This window comes from Cyanistes caeruleus, chromosome 2 (genome assembly GCF_971803275.1).
Source record: "Cyanistes caeruleus chromosome 2, bCyaCae1.hap1.1, whole genome shotgun sequence".
NCBI lineage: Eukaryota > Metazoa > Chordata > Aves > Passeriformes > Paridae > Cyanistes > Cyanistes caeruleus.
In genome coordinates, this window is record NC_141702.1 from 99,553,418 (window position 1) to 99,576,670 (window position 23,253).

A 23,253-nucleotide genomic window follows, 5' to 3' on the forward strand; every position below is an offset into this window, starting at 1 on the left:
GGAAAAATACCTACCATTGAGCTACCAACAAACAATCCAAGAAAAAAGATTTATTTATTTGAGTCAGAATGACCTGTTCTCAAAAACAAAACAAAAACCAGAAGTCCTTTGATTAAGGTCTTTCTAACATTTGAAAGACTCCTAAAAGTGCTCTACCAATTTTCAGTAACAAAGTAATATTGTAAGAGAATTTTCTTTTGTTCACAATAATTTATATTTTGTACATTTCACTAACACAAGTAGCTATGGTTTTCAAGGCCTTTCACCTGTTACCAGAGCTCTTTAATATGCCTTACCTACTGTTAGGCTGCAGGTTAACATCTGTGAAATTCAGGTCTGTACTGCCACCCAGGAAAATCTGCTCTCCATCACGGAATAATCGATACTGAGTAATGAGTCCATTGGGTTCCTCTGGCTCACTCCAGTACATTTCCACTTCTGTTGAGCTGACTATGATATGATGGGGTTTTGGCCATACCCCTATTAAAATCAAAATGACACTAGTTTAATTTTATGACAGAAACTCAAAGGTGTTTTTACTTTTCCCATACTCATGATATGGTTTTCAGTAATGAAAACTGGTTTATGTAATGAAAACAAAAAACATTGCCAGGGAGAATGGCAGAATTTAACACACTTTCTGTATTTATCCTATAACAAATGCAACCAATTAGACAAGGTAAAGATTAATGGAGAATGAGGCTAAAGGCTGCAGCCTTTATATGCCCAGTAGTCTCTGCATATTAATTTGTGCTTTAAAAATTATTCATCTTCTAATTCTAACTTCATTAATGAAGTTAATGAACTTAGAGATGAATTTGGGAAAATTTTCACAAAAAGAAAGTAGAAATGCAGTGCCAGGCAGTAAAGAGAATGTGGTAAGATACAAAAACTCCATGACAGACAGATTCTCTTGTGTAAATTTCTACATGATAGCTTGATGGATGACAGTGGTGTTGGGCACCTTGTTAACCCGTCAGAAAATACAAGCCCACATGACCATCTCTTTGCAGTTCTGTAAGAATGACTTTCTCCCTTACCCTGAGGAGCAGCTTGTAAAGTTTGACCTGAAAGTGGTTGGCTGGAAGCACACCCAGCAGATGTACATGCAACAAGCACAAAGCTGTAATTAGTGTACGGCTGCAGACCTAGAAAGAGCAAACAGAGGTTAGGCTGAGATGTTGACATCAATCATTCCAAGAATTATATCTCTGCATAGAAAGTTACTGGACTTTAACTTTTAGCATTTTTGGCAAGCATAAAGCATGAAGTATTCTTACATTACACCTGAATAATACAGAAATGGTATTTTCTCACCAATTTAGACATAAATCCTCTGCTGATTTGAAAGACCCACCAAAACAATTCAGACTGAATGTCTGCCTATGCTGCAGTGGATCTATGGATATCCTTCATATATCTGAATCAACTTTAAACCAAAAAACTTAGATGATACTTGCATGGCAGAAAAACAGCTGAAAGTGCAATTGCTTAGAGTTTTGGACTTGAAAAGCTGAATAGTCTGTAATGTTTTGAAAAAGTTATTACAAATACATTTGCAGTAATAAGATAATAAAATACTCACTTGTACATGAAACCTTCTACTACATTACAAATAAGTCCAAAGATACTCCTGCCACCTTCCCAATTTCTATTTTTTTATTTTCCCTCTATTTTTTCCCCTATTTGATACACGACTTTACAATAAATGCTACAAAGCAGTTAGAAGCTGAACTGACAACCAAGCCCTTATTACAAGATATTCATTTTAGTTACTCATAATTTTTTAATTTTTTTTTTTTTCTCAGCTCAAACCTTCTATGCTGGACATCCTTGAAGGAGATGAGAAGAGAATATATTGCTTTGCCTTTTTGTTGGAAATTTTCAAATATCCTTGTGCTGTGTGTTGATGACTTCAGATTTGACATCAAATGGCCTGTGGCTTAAGAATTTGTTTTTAAGGATCCTCATAAAATTGCACTCATAATTTGGCTAAGATACTGAGCTTTTAGAATAGCCAACTCTGTGCACCCATTAAAGGCTTCTTGTAGTTAAATTGTTAAAGATGCAGACCACTGTGAGATCACCTTAGAGCTCAGCTTGAGCTGCTGATCAGCCTTTCTCACACAGCACCCTCCAGCCCACAACACAGCACCTTTGCTGAACTACTCTTTTGGATATTTCTCATAACTGATCTTTAAGATATCTCCAGGCATAAACACTGAAAAATCTCATGTTTTCATGGACCCCCTTGTTAACACTGCATAATACATTAAATAAAGGCTCTTGTTCCTGAATGTAAAGGATGCAAAAAGTACAAGAAGCAAATTATACACAAAATCTCTTTGAAAATATTAAAATTGCAAAACTAAACACTCAAAAACTAGGAAATCCCAGTGCCAGGACATTGAATAATAGAAACTGATTCTCCTTTGTTCACAGGCTTTGTGGCAGAGTCCTTTCTAAAATGGTCTCCAACATGTGGTCTCTGTCCTGGTTTATTGTAATTTGAGACCTTTTCTTGTATTGTCCACCCCTAGAGTGTAGAAATGCTTTACTAATACCAACCTGCTGAGCATTCCAAATGTCTTAAAACAGTATCAAAAAATAAATCCCCCCAACCCATTTAAAAACATATAAACTCTAAAAATTAAAGAGAATTATTTCTCTCTCAGAATCAAGATACCAACTCAAAGAGACTGTGAGAACCAAAAATCTCCTTAGAGCTGCTAGGAAGCCATTTGAGATGCCTGGCACGTGGCTGACTACCAGGTGTTACACAAAACTTTATATACCCAAGCACAACTGGTGCCTTCACCTGCAGTTCTGAGAGCTCAGGACATTCAGGTTTCATGCAATGTCATGAAAATGAAGCAGATGTGGTTGTGATAAACTGAAAGACTGAGATGTGCCTTCCTCAGGACCACAGCTTGAACAAATATGAAAGCCCTGGATGTCAGGCCACTCCCCTTGGCAGCCCATGCCACCAGCCCCTCAGTGATCCACGTTTGGTCCCCCTGGGCTGGCACTGTCCCAGCTGTGTCCCTCACTGTGCTCCACATCCCGATGTTCCTGCCTCCTTAAAAGGGAATGCAGCTCTGGGCAGAAGCAGAATTAAGCCCATCTACACTGAGACTCCCAGAAGGAATTAATCCACTAAACACAGCCAAAGCTGAGGCAGCAGTTCCCCATACAGGAGCTTCATTTTATTCCTCCCTGGAAGAGGCACAGATTGTGAACTGAATGAGGCAGTAACCCTATGAACAAATGACAGTACTGCTGTGTAATGTAGATTGTTTCTGTGGAAGAGGCTGAATTAGGATTATACAGGTCAATTCATAGGTATTATACAGGTCAATTTTTAAGCATGTGGCTTTGAGGTCTTAACAGTGTACTTTTGATGTAGCTCCTGTGTCTAAATGGAATTATTTCAAGAACAACACAATTTTGTGGCAACAGCCTGTGGCAACAGCCTGTGCAAGATCTTTGTTTATAAACAAATCCTTGCTTACACCCTGTACCAAGATATTTTAATTAAAATATCTTACAAACAAATAGAGTGAAAAAGGAAGCAGCAATTATGTAGGAAGGTAAAATACTGAATGGAAGACATGCAGGCTGCTTAACAAATTGAACAAGATGTGAAGGAGAGAAAATAAAGAGATGACTCAGAGGGACAGCCCTTGCTGTAACCTAATCATGAACTGGAAGAGAAGAAAAATCATCTGAACATTGTGTATAAAAGTAAGGAGGGAGAAAATGACAGTCGCAGACTAGAGAGAGGCAAAGGCATGGAGGAAAGCCAAGTATTTAACATTTCAGGATAGAAAAGATTACTGTGGCAACAAATTACTTGAATTCCCCTAAAGGGAGTCATGTTCACTTTTAAAGGAAACATGCATAATAAAGCAATACTCATTTACAACTACACTTTAAAGAGAAAAATGAGCATTAAAAAAAGAGCACATGGTTTCAGTAAATTTATTGGTGCAATTCTGATACCTGAAATTCTAGCCATATATGGAGCAGTCACAGGAGATTTTTATCTAGATTATTAAAGCTTTGTATTAGATGCCTTGTCTTATGCATGCTTTGGAAAACTCTGTGCAAACTTATGTATGTGATTGATAATAAAAATAACAAGTATTATAATCTTGAAATATAAGCAGCATTTTGCTTTTCTAATGTCTCTACTTGATAGTTCATTAGAGGACATTTCTCCCCTCCTCTTCTTTTTTGGTTTATTATTGTGGGGAATTTTTAAATTTTTTGGTTTGGTTTGGTTTTTTTTGTTAACTTAAGCAGTCTATTATATTGTTGTAGTATCTGTCATTTGCCAAAAGGCTGTGAAACAGTGGGGTTTTTTAAGAATGCATTGTTCTATTAGCTGAATCAATTCCTCCTGAAACTGTTTGTCTCCATTTGTGGGCATGGCTCCAGCAAGGTCAGTAATTAGTTCCCAGGATAACGCTCCTGGGCCCCACCATGGGAGTTTTACTCAGGAGGATGTCAGATTGCTGATCACAGCTTCACACAATCCCTTGACCCTCAAGAGTTTCCTTCAGATAAATATTATTAATGATTCGTGCTGCATATGGAGATAGACTTGACCAGTGATAATACTTTGGTATTTCTCCAGATTTCATTGCCCTGAAATGGAGAATATGTTCAGATGAAAGAATTTCAAACTATTCAGTCATAAAGTATTCATACTATTGTTTCTTTTACTAAAATAAATATTAATTATATTCCTTGGGTTTAGCCTAAAAATGATAGATCCTACAAATTGTTGATAAAGCCTCTTACTTGGGATATTAACTTCAGGGTATTAAAAGAGGGGAATTGATAAGAACATTTTCTATAAACCCACCTGCTGCTGCTGCTGCTGAAGAGGGCACTCTTGGCTTTCTTTTACAAATCTCCTAATTATTTTCCTCATTCTTACCCTCTGTCTGGCCCCACTGCAAAGCATTAGCAGGCCCATTTGTAAAGTAGTAGTAACACAAAGTGAAACAATGCCATAACTGTCATCCAAATTGTTCTGTACAGGGTACTGGAAGTGTTCAGTAATAAACAATATAAAAAGGTCCTTTATTGACAAGCTGCCATGTGCTGTTTGCATTAGAGAATATGAGAAGATGATGGCTGCTGCCCCTAGGTCCCAGTGGCATTCAACTCAGTGAGATAGCAGAAAATGCTTCAGTTTGCTTAAAGCATTGATAACACCTCTAAATAATTAACTGAGGACTTCCTGTCTTCAATTACTTAATGCTTTTTTTAACATCTTGAGAGGATTATAAGCAATTTATGGATTTCACATGATGAGCACATTCACCGCTATTCCCACAAAGCATTTGTGGGATCATGTTTCCAAAGCTTTGATGTAATTAAAAATAAGCAGCAAGACAATGGTGCCGTGGCAAGGTGCTTGCCTTCATGTCTCCTATTTGCGAGACCCGAGATTCAAAGTCTCCACAAATACTAATGCTACAGCTTCATTAAAGTTCAACTGTTGCTCAGGGAAAAGCAGGCAGTTTTGGAGGCAAAAAAAAAAAAAAAAAAAAAGAAAAAGAAAAAACAAGTATAATGGGAAAATCGAAACACACATCCACAGGGAATAAGACAAACAGTTCAAACATTTGAGATTATGTATGAAGTGAATTTGATTCTTTTATCGCATTCTTTTAATTTAGAGAGCAATAATTACCCACATTGCTAAATCACTCTCATGAATTCCACATTATTACCCAAGGAAGCTCCTGCAGAAAACAGCAAAAGATTTGATTATGACTGTCAAGAGGAATGATCACTTATTCCTGGCTTACCATGGCTGCCCTGGACAGTGGCTTAAAAGAACAGACACACAAAAGAAAAAAATATACTTGTTTCTCAGGAATTAATTTAATTTCTTCTCACTTCCAGCTGGTAAGTATTGTTGGCATTAAAATGGAGATATAACTGCCTTGGAGGAACATGAGAAATATTTTTCAATGGGTTTGATAAATCACTCCTTGTTGGAATGTTCCCTCTTTGAAGTGTAAACTTACAACAGCAATTCTAAAACATGTACCACCAACTCTGGCTAATATCTCATGTCCAGAAGCACTGAATATGGAGATAGGAGTAATACACTATTGATGAATTTCACACTTGAGCATGATATTGCCAAAGAGGGACAGCAAATCTTGCTCTTCTGTGAGTGACTACAGCAGAGACAAACTCTTTTAAAGCACTAAGGAATCCACCCTGATTCAGGACTCAGGCTCTAAGGGGTATTTGAGAGTGCCATCTATGCTCTGGAGGATTTTTGTGCCCTAAGTCAAATCCTGCTCTTTGGCTGGCTGTCATATATAGTGGCTATAACATATGAATCTTGAAATTTCCTACTTGTGGGGCAAAAAAACTAGGGAAAAATTAATGCATTTGTAAGATATAAAAATTTAATGAGCAACCTGAGGTCAAAGAGTGAAAAAAAAGATATCCCATTATGCTTATGTTCCTGGTCTCTGTTCAACAGCAGCATTTCTAAGTGGAATTTTGCCTCAGTGTAACATTCAAAAATTAAAAACTGAATATGTGAAAATAATACATTTGAGGTTTGAGCCAAACTTTCCCCCAAAATCCCTGGAATAAAGCTTCTTTCATCAACTATTTAGAAAATGGCTATAAGCAATATATAATATTATAAACAGAATTAGGGATCTTTCCTATTTTGTCTTCCTTTCCTTTTTATTATCTTGGACATAAAGTACTGGATCTTTCTCAATCCTACACCGTTGCAACATTCACAACTGCATTACTGCACATCAATGATGTTAAAAGAGAGAGTTGAATCTGCATGAAGGGATGGCCGGCCTACGCAGAATATCTAAGTCCTTGAGCACACTACATAGCATGCATCTTCAATCGAGCTGGATAGATTTATTTTAAAATTGTGAAATTAAATCTATTAATATTTTAACAAACAGCAGCTAGAAATGAAAGAGATCGGAAAAAAAATAAATTTAAGATACGTAAAGTCATGATAAAGCGTTCCAAACTGTGCACAGTACTGGGGATTTCAAAGTTACTGACAAGTGGAATTTTTAATATATTAATACTGTCTTATATCTTAAGGACAGAACATTAGCCTGTCAAAGAGCTCTGCCTCCTTACCTGACACTGTGTGCTGCATTCTGCCTGCAGCATCAATGTGTATAAGTCCTCTCCCCATTTGACTGATTTGGTATTCTCTGATGATCCCATTTGGTTTCTTGGGTGCATCCCAGCTTAAATGTAATGCTGTGGAGTTCAGGGCACTGACTTCTGGTGGCTGAACACTCTCAGGGACTCCTTGGACAGTGACTGCAACTACCTGAAGACATATGAATTAAACAGCAATTTAATGTAATAGTACACTAGATACCATGATCAATGAGAATGTCACTTTTGTTTTAAAATGTTGTTTGGGCTGGCATATCATTACCAAGGGGCTGGAGAAGTAGTTACTTTTTTCCTCCTTTTTCACAATGAAATCTGACCTTGAATACATTACATAAGTCTGTGTCTACAATTTATCACAACAGGTTCACCACGTTTTAGCAACAGTGTACGGCACAGGGTGAAACAACAAAAACTGTATTGCTTGAAAACTCTTGATAACTCTCTTCCATATGGTTTGTCAGTGTCTCTGCATTTTAACTGCCTGATTTCATATATTTTAAGCACCAGTAAACATGGGGCTAAGCCTCCATATATCCCATGCAATCTGAACTCTATTGTAGTTATCTGCAACTCCATACTTGAGTAAGGAATCTAAAGATTCTGAAAGATGGGATAAGTTAGCACTTGTTAAGTTCTTTCTACAAAAAGAAAAAGGTAATTTTCTACTGACACATCACCACCATCAGCTACAGAAGAGGCATTTCCAAATTACATTGGTTTAATAAGTAAGTCAGACCGTTTTCTCTTTGAGAATCACTTTTCTTTTTCTGTTATTACCACCATAAAATATTTATATTATGCTGTAAATATAAAATGTGTCCTCTATAATATATTGTCTTAGTGCATTTGGTGGAATCAGTCCCCACTTCCAGACTCCAGTGTTTGCAACAGTAAATTCCTTAATTACAGCCAAGTGAAATAAGCAGGATTTATTATCAGGTCAGTGGTTGCAGCAACTGTGCCTACATAGTTTCCAGGCCACAGCTCTGTGTGCAGGCAGAGGACTATCCACCTATCTTCATCCCTCTGCATCAGTGTTTTTTTTTTATTTTAGACTTCTGGCTGAGATTTGCATGAATAAGAAAACATTAAAACACCTGCAATTAAAAAGAAAATTAAATCCCACAGATATTATAATTACAAAACATAGTCATTACTCCCCACCTCTGCCCCACAGACCTTACCTTGTAGTCCCAGAAATTCATTTTCAAAGAGGCAAGAATAATATTGTGAAAAAGAGGTCACTTAAGAAATGGTTTTTGCAAATGATGAATAAAGCAGGTTCTTTGCAGAATAAAAACTAGAGCTGGTTAAATAATAATGTTGGTGAAAGGCATCTATGATTCAAAGTGATACAAGAGGAAATTAAACAGTGAGAAAGGGAGGTAATAGATCCTGTTTGCTTAAAACTAAAGCTGAGGCAGGTTGCACACAAAGGGGCAGTAAAGCCTAAAGCAGGTGCAGACATGGAAAGCCATCAAAGAGTAATACAATGAAATGAAGCTTTTCCAGAAACGAAGAGTAACAAGTTTGTTGAACAAATTGATAGACTACAACTAAAGCAGATGATCTAAGAAATAGCAAGGAAGAAGAGTCTATAAACCTCCTAGTGAGAAGCAAAAATTTAATTTCCAGGTTTAGAGAAAGTGCATTTTAATATTCCTTACTCTATTCTGCTGTGTACAGCTTTCTCTTTAACAAATATCAGTTCCTACAGTGCAATTCCAGCTTTGCCAAGACTGAGATACTGCTCTCTTCCTCCATTTGCATGTATCAACCTGGGGTTCCAAATATTCTCGTGTCAGTAGCTGAATCTGAATCAGATTATGGTTTTTTTCCCTTATCAATAATCAGTACATCTTCAAACTGCACATTTCCAAAAGCATTTCAATGTCATAACACTGGCTGATAAAATCCTGGCACCAGTTTCCATGAAGCCCACTTCACTAACCTTGCTGCTGTCCGTGCAACCAGCAACAGTGCAGGCTCGCAGCTGGTAGGAATACTCTTGGTATGGCTGGACACCACTGGTGTCTGTGAAGCTCATTTCTGTTCCTCTAAAATGCTCAATTCCATTTCGGAGGATGATATAGTGAATTATAAGACCTATTGCAGAAAGAAAGTTTTCACTTTTGTTAGCTGAGGGATCCTGTGTGATGGGATAATAACTGACTCTGCATACAGAAAACATTCAGTGAAATATCTGCATGACCACAGTAGCAGATAATCATTCTGATTAAATGCTAAATAGTAGTTACCAGCTACTTTCCTCAGCATCTCCATCAGCATCAGAGTAGATCTCAGTTTTTAGTGAGAGCTCTTCTGAGTTTCCTCAGTTTGAAAATAAGCAAGATTTACTGAAATAAACATAAGCACCACCAGCCCTATCCCCAAAATCCCCAAATATTTTTTTTAGGATGACTGTCATTTTCTGATCATATTTGCACACTTATTATGACAACTGTTCTCAAAAGAGACATTTTGGTGCTTTGTAAAGACATACTAAATTATCTTCTGTGAAGAAAACTTTTACTTGCAATGAAAATTATAGCAACCTAGAACAAAACCTTCCTGCAGAGTTTAGGAATATGTGTATTTCAGTGACAGAGGCTAATTAAGATATCTTTTGTGATTTTGGAATATTGTCACTGGAATGATAGAAAAAACACTTTAAAAAAATGTATCAATACCATTTGGTTGAAGTGGTTCCTCCCAGTTCAGAAGTATCATGTCTTCCCGATTATCTACTTTGGCCCATTTCGGTGGGCTTACACCCTGTGGCACATCTTGTTTGGTGACAGCTCTGCTAATTTCACTGAAACCTCTTCCATAGCTGTTCCAAGCAGCCACCCTGTACTCATATGTGACAAAAGGTTCGAGGTTCATATCTGGAAAAATAAAATTACATATGGATCATCTCAGTCTTATCAAATACAAAGTAATTTCTTGTTTCCTACATCTACAGATAGAAATGGATGTTATTCTTTAGACAGGGTCATTACTTTTATCAACATTTTGAAAGCAGTTTTATACATTAGGTACTCACTGAATTTCGCTCATTGCATATCTGTGAAGTCTCTGCCCCAATTCAAAGATTATTTCTTGAAAGAATTCTGCTTCACTACAATTCATAGAATCATAGAATGGCCTAGTTGGAAGCAACTTTAAAGACCATCTAGTTCCACCCCCTCTGCCATGGGCAGAGACATCTTCCACTAGCCCAGGTTGCTCAAAACCCCATCCAGCCTGCCCCAGAGAAGGGGCAACCACAACTTCTATGGGCAACCTGTTCCAATGCCTCACCACCCTCACAGCAAAGAATTTCCTCTTAATATATCATCTAAACCTGCCCTCTCTTAGTTCAAAGTCATTCACCCTTGTCTTATCACTACCTGCCTTTGTAAAACGCCTTTTTCCAACTCCCTAGAAGATCCCCCTTAGGTACTGGAAGGTGCTATAAGGTCCCCCTGAAACCTTCTCTTCTCCAGGCTGAACAATCCCAGGTGTCTCAGCCTGTCTGCACAGGAGAGGTGCTCCACCCACTGAGCATCTTCATGGCCTCTGGGCTTGCTCTAGAAGACCCTTCACATTTCCCCATATTTAATAAGGGTATGTGATACCATTCAGACCATCTTTTTCCCCAGAGCAAATTAACTACACTAGCAAATCACCAGTCTGGTCTGCCACTTTCCTTACCTGTAAATGAATACTGTGTTGGACCTCCCGTGTAGACAGTCTCCTCTGTTGCTGGACACACACCTGCTTCTACCTCTGTTTCAGCAGCACTCTGTGAACCTATTATCCACGCACAGATATTTTCCTTAGGATCAAAGTCACACTTTCCACAATGTGCCATTTCCTCCTTAGATAAAGGGCAAAGGACATTGGCCTTGCATTCTTCTTTTACCTAAGGAATACACAGGCAAATTTAAATAGACTTCCTGGATTTTCCTTTCTATATAAAAGCTTCCATTAGTATTTCTCTGTCTTTATACAACATGAAAACCACACCACCACCTTGAGTACACTGATATTTCTAGCATATGGGAGACCCTTTCAGCATTTGGACTGTCTACTGTCTTTGATCATTAATGTTTTTTTAATTCTTTCTAATAGAAACAGATTTTTTTTTATTAGGGTCCCTGGATGAAAGCATCACAAATTTTAATTACTGGAAGCACAAATGGCTGGATTTGTTGAAAACAGAAGAGTCTAGAACCAATGAGAACAGGATTTTATCCAAGAATTTGAACATTCTGTTCCTGCACCAATATCCTGTGGCAAATCAGTAGCAAATTCCCAGCCCCTCACACAGCTTGCCAAGTACACAAGAGGGCTCTGTGCAAGTCCTTGGCAGCTTTTAAGGCTGAGAACTCTATCCATGGGCTATATAAATCATGTCTTTTGCCACATCACTCCTAAACAGAAGCTTTGCTGCAATAAGAGGACCTCTGCAAACATAAATATATAAGATTTAACCCATAAAGAACAATTTCCAGAAATATACACTGAACATCCACAACTTTCCATTAAAATTCATGAAATAATATTTTTGCCAAACCATAAGCTAGAGAGCAGTAATTCTCATAAAATATAGGTTGCTGCAGAAAGAAATGTACTGCCATATTTATAACAAATATTTTTGCCCATTAGGTCATAAACTTCAGAAGGAAAACCAAACAGATTATATCTAATGATTCCTTAATTCATCTATTGAAATTAGCTTCTTAGCTGATTAGGAACTTCAGCTAATTTAATTTCCCAAATTTGGCACTTCCACAAAAATTACATTGTGATAGATATCCAAATAGGATGCAGGATATAGATGGATTGGATTCCCATGTAAAGTAGCTGCAGAATGTGTCAGACTATCAGCCTTTTTGCTGTTAGTAAATCTATACATATCACAGAGCCAGCACTGCTATCTCTTTTCTACTGTGGGTAAGTGAAATACAAAGCACTTCCTCTGTTTATACCTAGGGCAGGGATCTGGTGCGTTATCTACCAGAATTTGTTAACCATTTTTTGCCTTGCATGAGCTACTAATACAATGCATTGAGGAACAGCAGCTGACTCATCACAACGCCTGGATTTTCTCTGGGAGAAAATTATTCAGTCTGAAAATGAAATTACATTAAAATCTTGACATGAAAAGGTGAAGATGTAAGAAATATTTCTGTATTAGCTTAGCAGATGAATAACAGAATATAGGAACACCTGCATATGGCAGGATGGGGTCAGTTTTACTTTACTTTTACGTTTGATAAATTCCACAATATCTCTCTGACTTCTGTGTTGTAGGATATTTTAGAACGATACCCAATGTTCTTTTTTTCCCCCTCACTTTTTCTCTCTCTCTCATCAAAAATATAAATACAGCCTTACAAAAATAATATACATATTCTTCATATTCTTCTTATTATACAATATAATACAATAATATATATATATATAATGACAACTGAGAACATTTTTACAGCTTATGTGTAACACCAGGATGCTGGTTCTTGGAGATTTCTGTTTAATTTAACTTGGAGTTGCAAGGCAAAACTATCTCATGCTGATGCCTACAGTCACAGGGCACTCTTGGAAAGGACCAGATTAGTCTTTATGGTGTTCAGTTTACGCTGACATTAAAACAGAATGAAAATAAACTATGTAATTCATTAGGCATGAAAGGACCTATCCTAGTACTGCTGAAATTTATGCCAAAAGGGCCACGGGTATTCTGTAGGATCAGGATTTAAGTCCATCAAGAAAATGTCAATTGCTTTATTTTTATTTTTGAGTTCGTTTGTGGTTTTTTTTACGAGGTTGGGGGATCATGTCCTACTGCCTGCCCAAATTGAAATGTTATAGCATTTTCTTACTTCAGAGTTGGTCAGTCCAATTTTAATTTCCACTTAATGAACATCATCAGAAACAGTGGTCACTGAATGGAAACTGGCTATTCATGTCAGTCCTGTTAGTATGCCAGCTTTTAGCCACTGTACTAATCTGAAGTGCTGGGCAACACTTCACAGAGGCAGCTAATCATTATTAATTCCTTTAGAATTCATTGCAATAACATCAATCATGGAGAACTCATTCGGTATTAATATGGATGTAATGTGAAAATGAATAATGCACACAAGAGTTTTTATATTCCTATTTTAGAAAAATAGTTATGAACAGTGTATTTCTCTTTCCATCATCAAATCAGAGCTACCAAGAGATTTTCTATCAATTACCTTCATCATCATTCCAGCTGAAATCTTGTCAGAGCAAACATATTTCAAAGGATTATATCCAACTCCATTACAGCATTCTTCGCTCTTTGGAATAAGTTCAGTCTCACAGCATTTTACTGGCACTTGGTCATTCTTTCTAACATGTGCTAGGGACTCACCACTGGAACCTGAGCAGCATATGGTATCTGACTTATTCACGTACTCCTGCCCACAACAGAACATCCCTGAAATGAACAAATGAACAAAAAAAAAAAAAAAATCTGACTATGAAATTTAAGTAAACAAATTAATTGATATGAAAGGAGAAAGATCACAATTCAATATATCTTGGCATAAACCCACCAGCAGCTGGAATTATGCAGATTTAGCTAAAGTGAGATTAAATTCAAACGTGAGGTGACTGAAGCAAGAATCCTGACTTTCAGACCTATGGAAAACAATCAAGAATTAGAGAAATAAACACTGTCCCCTACAGTCAACATTCACCATTCGTGAACTTTTTTAAGAACTTTGCTATGGAATGCCACACCAATGTACCAGCCACAGCAAGCTGGAGATGGTTGATAAAAATTTTCTGTAGAATGTAAAAACTGAGAAAGCTTTCTATGTACTTTCTACTCAGGTCTCCTTCATAGCCCCCTTTTCTTCCAACAGTGCATCTTAGCATTCCAGAATTTATCACATATTTTTTATTTTAAAGTAGGGGATACATATTAGGTACCTATAATGGAATGAGTCACTTGCAAAATACCCACAGTGAAGTTTCAGTCATTTAATACAGAGAATTACTCTACAAGAAGTTGATATCTAAATATAATTTGCATTTCTACAGTGGAATTGATGAGCTTCCAAAATTAATTTCACTGCCTTTTTCCTGGTTTTAATAATTTCAATTTTAAAATAAAAGCTCATCGTAAGCACTGCAATTTTCCACATATTCACATGAAATACCAGTGTTAAACCCAACACCATCTAAAGAATGGGGAAAGTTTTAACTCAGAACCAAACACTACAAACACCTCTATAACTGGAAATGAAATAAATGTTATTACTAATTGAACCAGAAAGGTATCACACAAAAACCAGGGCTGTGATATACTGTTGCATCATACTACATATACACCAAGGAGTTTGTGCTTGACGTGATTTCTGTCATACGTTGGCATTTAAAACACGTGCAAGAGTGGGCACTTTTTTCACTGCTATTTGTTGCAGCAAATCTCTCTTAGAAGTCATCCATAATGAAAATTAATCTTTAAAGGTACAATCCTGCTAAAGCATTCAGAACATTTCATTCCAATCACTGGAATGACTAAAAATGGTGATGTTACATACTTCATCTTATTTCAGGTCTGGTTCTATTCAGAGCAAGCTGATCACCAGATCTTCAAGAGGTAAAATATTTCCTCTTGTTCTCACCCTTTTTTCCAAATTGTCCTAGGATTCTACCAATATTACAGAGAGAATTAATGCAGAAAATAACTCAATTCAATACTAATAAGCAACTCAGACAGCCCCAAGGGACTTCTGACAGACAAACTAAAATTTTGATAATGAACTGTTTTTCTATTGAAACAAACAAAGCTGTAGTCTTTCACTGTGAACCTCATCTTTGTTTAACTGAATTAAATTTTTCAGCCAAGATTTCACTCACATAACAAGAAGTGACTCCCTTTCTAGTTTCTTTGGTAAACCATTACTTCTTTAATTATTATCAACCTTGTTCCAGTGTGATAAATTGCTAATTACTTAATACCCTAATCAGCGTTCATTCTTTGCACAGATAAACTGTGACAGCGCCATTAATTTAAATAGTAATTTCACTTAATGGCCAGAACGGCACACCAGATTTTTATGCAGCATTTTCTGAAGACTGCATCCATCACTGCAATATTCTGACATAAAGATGTCTGACGTGCACTAACTCACTTAGGGAGAGCAGATGTTGCAGAGCAGAGTTTGGTAGTAATTCCCAGAGTGCATCACTTCAGCATGAATGAGCTGCAAAGGCAGAGGTAGACAATCTTCTGAAACTGCATTGCATAGCCTCTGACCTTTCCTTAATTTATCACATGTAGCACTTGACTCCTGAACCTTGACACCTCAAATGTACAATTTTAAATATGCTCCAAGAAAAACAAAATAGGACCATGTAATATTGATGGATTGATCTGCCTTCTAAAAATTGCTTTATTCAATTGCTTAAGGATCCAGAAATTCCTATAAACCCTTGCTGAATTCAACAAAATATCAAAATGTAAACTGTTTGTTTGTAACTCAGTTGGAATGCCTGTGTCATATTTTATATATTCATGTTTCATAGGCACGTAATGCATTATAGCAAAAAGAAAATCCATGGGCTGGAAAAGACACTTCCTGCTAACACCGATTTCTGTCAACAATTATTTCATGTTCATCCCCAGGAACTGAAAAAATTTATAAACCTAGCTGAGTGATGAATTACTAATTTACTAAATCTGCAAAACCAATGCTTTCAAAAGGGGAAAAAATGAGTATTAAAAGGCTTAGCCTTTGGAGCCAGAATAGAGGATCAACAAAATGCAGAGCCAGTGTACATTGCAAAGTACTCCAAAAATCCTTGGCTTACATGTGGGTATTGCAACTATTACAGATCAGGAACCACAACAGTACAGAGCATCATCTTTCATGAGTCTGGGATGTCAGTATAGTGGCATTAAAAGAAAAAAAAAAAAAAAAAAGAAAAAAAAAAAAGACAGAGATAGAGAAAATCCAAGAGTTCTTTTTGCTGACATTATCCTTTATAGCCAGAAATAGAGAACTTTGGATAATCACACTGCAGGAGTAGGGCTCAGGATGTGCATGTACACCACTGCCAGCCTTTGCCAGTAGATGTCTCTATGGTCACCCTACTAAATAAGGCCAACGAGGGGTGAAAAAGGAAACCTAAGAAAAGAGAAATTAAGAAATAAAGGAAAAAAACTAAATAATGTGGGATGGATGAAAATCTCTTTTTGCGGGGCAGATTCTCTGAAAAAGGTATGCAATGGTAAATGATGTAAGCTCTTAAACCAACATTCAGTGCAAACCTGGATCTAGATTCATCAAAAAGATGATTTTGAACTGGTCACGCAACAATGAGACTGTGTACAAGGCTCGCACTTTCAGTGATCAAGTTTTTCTCGTATGCTTTTTCTGGAAGGACTTAAATCCCTCAAACAAAAGCTTTAAATAGCCACTAGATTTTTAGCTATGGCATTCATTGCCAAGTGCAAAACAGTGCTTCAGAAGCAATTCGGCTTTTGCATAAAACCACCGCGTTACCTCTTCTCCTCCCAGACAATGAGATCAGCCTTCCAATTACCATATTCTTGCAAAATTCTACTTATCCGTTTGCCAATGATAAGTAAATTATGTTTTTATGTAAGAGCATTTTTTCCATTAGAATAATTACAATAATTAGGATAAGAAGCAGGTAGATTTTTGTGCCCGGCTTGTGCATTTTCGTGATGTATTTAGCAAGGCTGAAGTACTCCAAGAAATTAAGCAAAAAACCAATTGAGCATGATCTATATGATATGATAAGAAACCACAATCTATTCTACGCTTAATGCAAAAGAATATGATCTCTTTTCAACTGTGGTGTTAATTCATCTTTCAAACCTGTGTTTGTGTTCAGTTGTGTGCTGGCTCACAGCACAAAGTCTTCACAGAAAACCCATGAGCGATGAAAAAAGCCACTGTTTTCTTTTTTAATAGCCAAAAAAATGTCATCCTGACCCATTCTTGAGAAAAATAGTATAAGTGATTGAGTGCTATGGGCTAAACACATTTTTAAAAGAGGGACATAAAGGTTTTTTAAATATATATATTTAAGGGGAAAAAAAAACCTGTTAAGAATACATATATACTGAAATGAAGAACATAACTTTCATCCCAAGATACCTGTATTACACTCCTACACAACTCATCTGCCCAGAGAGAGCAGTAAAAACATAAACGCTACCCCAGCAGTTCTGTTCCAACAGCATCTGTTAATTCACTCCATTTATAAAATACATATTGACAAAGACAACTGAACTGGGACCAGAGAGATTTGATTTGGTGTGAGAAAGTCAATTCAATGTGATTTTGTTAAAGGGCTCCTGCAGGCAAATAAAAGAGTTTAAGTAATAAAGTACATAAAGAGATGTTTTATGAGCCAGCCCCGTCTTGTGGCAGCCTCACAATGTGTGGCTATGCAAGAGAGCCTTGCTCAAAGCTGGTATTGAGAGCGTGGATGCTGTAGATCAAGCACAATTAGGGATCACAGTGAGAGGGAGCTCAAAACATGCAAGCAGTGATTCTCACAGCTCACATCACGAGTCACCAGTGGAAGGGAAGGATAGAATGGAAACCACAGAAACCATGGCAATACTCATCTGATTAGTTCATCCTGACAGCACCAACAAGTTGGGTATACCAGAGCCAATGAAGGATCCAGTGGATATAAAAAATTACCTTATTTTGGGGGAAAAGGAGGAGCTCAGCCTTCAGATCCAGATTCTTAGTTATATATTAAGATTCTTAGTTGTACAACTAGAGGTTCGAAATGGCACACGCTATCACACAGCTTTGTACACCAAGCATAGCTGGGTACTAAATCTTTATTTCTGTGTTTTGAAACCAGGCTCCCTTTTCACACCACAATAATTTCTGAAGTCTTTTTGTCAGGCTGAGAAAGCCTAAGGCTAATGAGATATAATTTGTCTAATAACTGTGGAAAGAAAAGACACATGAAAATATCTGAATAGGTTTTGTAATAATACCTCCAATCTATGTCCTCAGATAGTCACAGAGTGTTTTACAAGGAAGTAGGGTTCAGACTGTACCTCTGAATGATGGAGTAATTTCCTATTGCTTCCAAGAAATGAATGGGATACACCAGATGAGCCAGTGAGTAGTGCTGGGTATTAATTTTTGTTAATTTTAAACTACAGCAGGCTTAGCCCCATGTGAGGGATGAACACAAGGGAGTGACATAGACCACCAAGCAGACACCATTGCAATCTTCAGTTTCCAGGTGACTAACCCCACATTTCCTGAGCAAATGGAAAATCCCTGCACTGGGATGCATGGCAGCATCAGTGAGGTGGTCAATCTAACCTCACTGAGTGGACCAGTCCTGCTTCCTGATTTGCATGAGGAAAAATCATTCACTCCTTTTGAATTGCCTGGTTTCTTCAGCCCCTGCAGCTTTTGCACAAAGGCAAAGAAGGTTACTGAAAGCTCAGCATTTTGTAGTATAGCAAAACAGACGACTAAAGTGCAACAACGTTTTAACAAACTGGCATACACACTCTAAACCTGAGTGTGTAACTTCTGAACAGCTGGTATCACAAGAGATTTAGAAAGATTAAGACCTTTTTTCTTGAGGACTTATCCTTACCTGTGAGAGGTCTGTATGCAGTCCCTTCCTTTTCATCACCACAACAGACAGAATCCATGCTTATGACCCTTCCACCACAGCACTGCTGATTGAAACTGTCATGCAGGGATCCACCACAGCAGATTTGATTGCCCGATGTGGAGTAAGGCATTCCCTGGCAGCAGGAATCACCAATTCCAACTGAAACTCTGTTTTCCTCTTCATTAGGGCAGCATACTTCTCCTGTAAATAAAAGAATACAATTAAAAATTTTATCCATTTATAGCTCTTGAAATTCTTGAGAGGCTTTTATCACATAGCAACAAGTCTGGATTCACACAGCTTCATACACAGAACTTTCCATGTGAAAGCACAGAATTACTGGGTGCCTTAGAATGATACAAAAGTACCGTATTCATTTGTAATAATTATTAAAGAAATGTGCATTCATTAGTTCAGGTCAAGTCTCTGTAAGATATCAAAACACAAGCATGACAGAGACTAAGCTGAGAAGAGCAATGAAAATAATGTCTATGCATATGACAATTACACAGCTAAAAACCTTTTGCAATTGCAGATACACAGTAAACAGCACATTCTTGCTGTGTTTAACAGAACCATCAGGCTACTTATTCTTGGCAAAGGATTTTCTTGTCTCCTTCAAAATCATTCTAAACTTGTTTTGATTAATTAATTCATGATGTTTAAAACATTTTTCATGTTTGAGTGTTGCTCAGGACTTCATCTCACAGAGAATTTAAGCATTAAACTCACCTTAAAAATTAAATACCACCATCACAATTGGTGGACTTGGTTGTTACTTCAGCAACATCATCAACTTTTGCAGGAAAAGATCTTAGGATAAGTCTGCCAATGAGACTGACACTGTAATAGTGGGGAGGGGTGGACAGGAATAAGCTGTGGGCTATGAGCAAAGCACATACCTCTATAAAGGATGCAAAAATATTGATAAATGGTAATTATTAACATTCACTTGTGTCTGCACTTGAGCTGATCCAATGTTCTAATATTTTTTATATTATTTTTCTGTGTTGCAATGTATTCTATGGCTCAAATGTCATTTGAAAGGAGGAGTGTTTTGCTATTGAAGATGGGTAGTAGAGTTGGTTAAAGTATTTTGGCTCCTGAATGTTAATCAAAGAAATGTATTTTGATTTTTAAAATTCATCTTTCTCATTTAAAGCAATATCTCAAGTTATTTGCTTATGAAAGGTTGGGAATTAGAGACAGAGAGCTGCAAACTCAATGAATCTTTTGTCAGAAAGTAACATGTGCTGAGATTGTAACAGATGATGGAGATCAGCATATTCCTTTCTCCTTGCCAAAGAGGTGCCTGGGTGATAGTAGCATTATTTGTTCTGCCTCTCATCCTAGTTCTGGGATGGATGTTTGCACTTTGTGCACTATTGTTTCAGAAACTGAGATTCTGCCATCCTAATTTGTAATCTTCATGCCTCCAGCCCAGTATGCTTCAGCACATCCCTAGCTATTGAGCTGGCCAAGCAACATCTGGGAAATATGTATGCTTAGAGAGTTTCCTGTATAAATAACTTTATCAAATAAAGTCAATAATAAACAACAACAACAACAAAAAAGATGAGAACAAATTTTTACAGTATAATGAATATATTCCTTCTAGGTACTTCATCATATTTTCCTGCATTCCTCAGAAGCTAATTTAGTTGCTACACACAGAAAGTATTAAAACACAGAATGTAGCTTACATCTATTGAAAATAAAACTTTTTTTTTTTTAAAAGAACTATTAGACATAAGACACAAAGGATCAGTAACCTTCTCATTAACCTCTCAAAATGGGATCCATTCCAAGCTAGGCTTGAAAATGTTCTCTCTCTGAAAACGACTATGCAGTCTTACCAGTTAATTGTTATCCTTATCAAAGAATGACCCACATTAACATTTAGCTTTAGGTTATTAGCATATTTATAAAGATAAAAAAGAAAAAAGTGACCAACAGTGTTCATGTTGCTGCCCTTTGGAGCATAGAAAAATAATGCAGCAAGTACACTTAGAAAAAAATTTGTTTAAAATCATGTTCAAACATTCACTGCTTCATGCTTGTGAACTGCTGACTGAACAAGAACTACTTTCAGACATAAGACATTTTGTTCCACTGTGCTTTTCTTTCTTGATGTAAACAACATTAAGCTAGTTAACGCAGACCACTGGATGGGGACAGAGGTCACAGTATAATCTCTCCATTTCAGTACACCCAGATTAATGAGGTCAGCAAAATACACTTCTCTGGTTCTTCCACGTGATAGCATTTTTCTGATGACATCATGGAAGGCATTCTAATATTGTGATATATGAATTACTTTTCAAAAGATCAGAACTTGGGATGTGCTGAATGTGTTGGCAAAATGTCAACCATTTCTGAGCCTATGGAATGTGTGCCAGCTCGTGAGTAATGGAAGCATTTCAGCTCCTGACCTGACAATTGCCTACCAAGAGTTATACGCTCTGAACACTGGCCGCATGAAAGGGATCTCTCCTCCCCCTTTCTCTCCCTTTCCCTGTCAACAATGACCCACCAACAAACTGGAAAACCAAAGTCTGGACAGTAACACAGAAAACACAGTTTTGGCAAACTTCCCAAACCTCTCAGAGAATACGAAAAAGGATAAATTACCATCAAAGTTAATGCACATGGGAGGTACACTTTGATCTGTAACATTAGTAGAAACAAAGAGTAGACAGTGTAGAAACAAGTAGAAGTGATGTAATCCAGAATATCAACACAAAATGCTAACAATTGTCCCACAACAGAAATGGCTATGGAAAATCATGTGGGGTCAAGTCAAGCAGGGAACTAAACTTCACTACTAAATTGCCTGATGGTGTTCCTATTAAGCAGAACTGCCCTCCCCATTATGCAGCACTTACTGCAATTAAGTATAGTTTGGCATAAATTAGTTCTCTGGGAAATGACCCAATCATCAGGTTTCATCAATTAAGCTTTTCTTGTATAAACAGAGTGTACCATGTTTAGAAGACAAAGAGAGTGCAATTTTCTTTGCACTGAACACAACTCCTGAAGACATCTAGATGTCTTGACAAATCTCACATTTATTGTTTTTATTCTACTTGGTTTAACAAATACATCAACTTTGCTGTTTTGTTTCACTCAAGCAGTGGAAAGGAGTGGTGTCTTACCTACTAAAACTCTGGTGTAATAACCACCACAGCACTGATGTTTCGGTTGCATAGCATGTATCTGCCCACCACAGCAAACCCCTGGTGAATTAAGAATAAATGGAATGTACTTGTCCTCACAGCATTGGAAGCCAGGTTTATTGTCGTGCAGAATCCCATTACAACATACCTAGAAGTTGGAAAAAAAGAAAAAAAAAAAAAAGAGAGAGAAAATCAGTAAGGCAGTATCTGTTAAACAGAACATAATGTGTTGTCTGGCAAAACAACATGTACAAAAACATGTATCCTAGTGCAGACACTAATATGACTCTAGTCAAATAAAATGTAACTTGGCTAAGATTCTGTGCCCTCCAGCATTATCAGACTTCAATAAACTACTGTGTATCTGACAGAATGCTGCTATTCTGTGGCCTTCAACCATACTGCACCTTTATAAAATAGTCCATTAATATGAATCATCTTCATATGCCTTCCAGGCTGTTTGAGTCTCTCAATTTGGAGTGGATTGCAATACGTGGATTTAGTCTACCATCACCTGACCCTTTTTTTTATTTCCCTGTTTATTTATTTATTTATTTTCATTTATAATGAAACCCTTTCAATTGAAAAACAGTATTTCCCAATATGAGCTCTTGGGTTTTCTTTCACATAAAAGTAAGTAGAATTTTCTTGTTACAGCACATGATCACTTACTTATGATCACATAACTTCAGACAATGTGATCTCAAGAGAATAGTATTTATATAAGGATTTCTTTTTTTCAAAACGAAATATATATGGAAATTAATTTTTAAAAGGTCTTTTAATTGTGGACTTCTTTCTAGGTGCTGTCAAGAAATTATATGCTTGAAAAATCAAATAATTATTTGTACACTTGCTCCTGTGTCAAGGGAGTGTCACTCTGAATACCCAGAAAATCATACAGCACAGTCAATAGAATAACCATAAAAATGGTAAACTTGGGACCTACAGTCAGTGCAACTTATATCAGCTTGCTCCAGCTAGACATGAGGTGGAGTTGGCAGGAGAGCAGAGATGTTAGAGCAGAGTTCCTCTTTTGTTTTCTTTTGAAATGGACCTTTTCCACTACTGACTTTTACCATATTCTAAATCAGGTTAATTTAGCAACAAAGAAAGAAAGTGTTCCTCTGGAGGATCTTTTATTTATCTACGTACTTTAACCTGAGGAAAAAAAAATTAAAAATGTATATTAATAGGCTCAGGACATCTATTTTGT

The 23,253-nt window shown here is 36.9% G+C and overlaps 1 protein-coding gene across 7 annotated transcripts in view; it reads right to left on the reverse strand.

The window, feature by feature from the left end:
• The window catches only part of USH2A (usherin), a 370,627-nt gene that overhangs the window by 68,146 nt on the left and 279,228 nt on the right, over window positions 1–23,253 (reverse strand). For all 7 annotated transcript variants that reach the window (XR_015283723.1, XR_015283719.1, XR_015283720.1 and 4 more), the window contains exons 49-57: window positions 22,017–22,185; window positions 18,841–19,062; window positions 13,434–13,657; window positions 10,900–11,110; window positions 9,894–10,091; window positions 9,155–9,309; window positions 7,156–7,354; window positions 1,041–1,148; window positions 297–480 (exon numbers count right to left, since the gene is read on the reverse strand). Coding sequence is in view for 3 of the 7 variants with exons in the window: in XM_086878670.1 (XP_086734796.1) it covers window positions 297–480; window positions 1,041–1,148; window positions 7,156–7,354; window positions 9,155–9,309; window positions 9,894–10,091; window positions 10,900–11,110; window positions 13,434–13,657; window positions 18,841–19,062; window positions 22,017–22,185 (1,670 nt within the window). In the remaining 4 variants the exon portion in view is untranslated. The remainder of the gene's footprint in view (window positions 1–296; window positions 481–1,040; window positions 1,149–7,155; window positions 7,355–9,154; window positions 9,310–9,893; window positions 10,092–10,899; window positions 11,111–13,433; window positions 13,658–18,840; window positions 19,063–22,016; window positions 22,186–23,253) is intronic.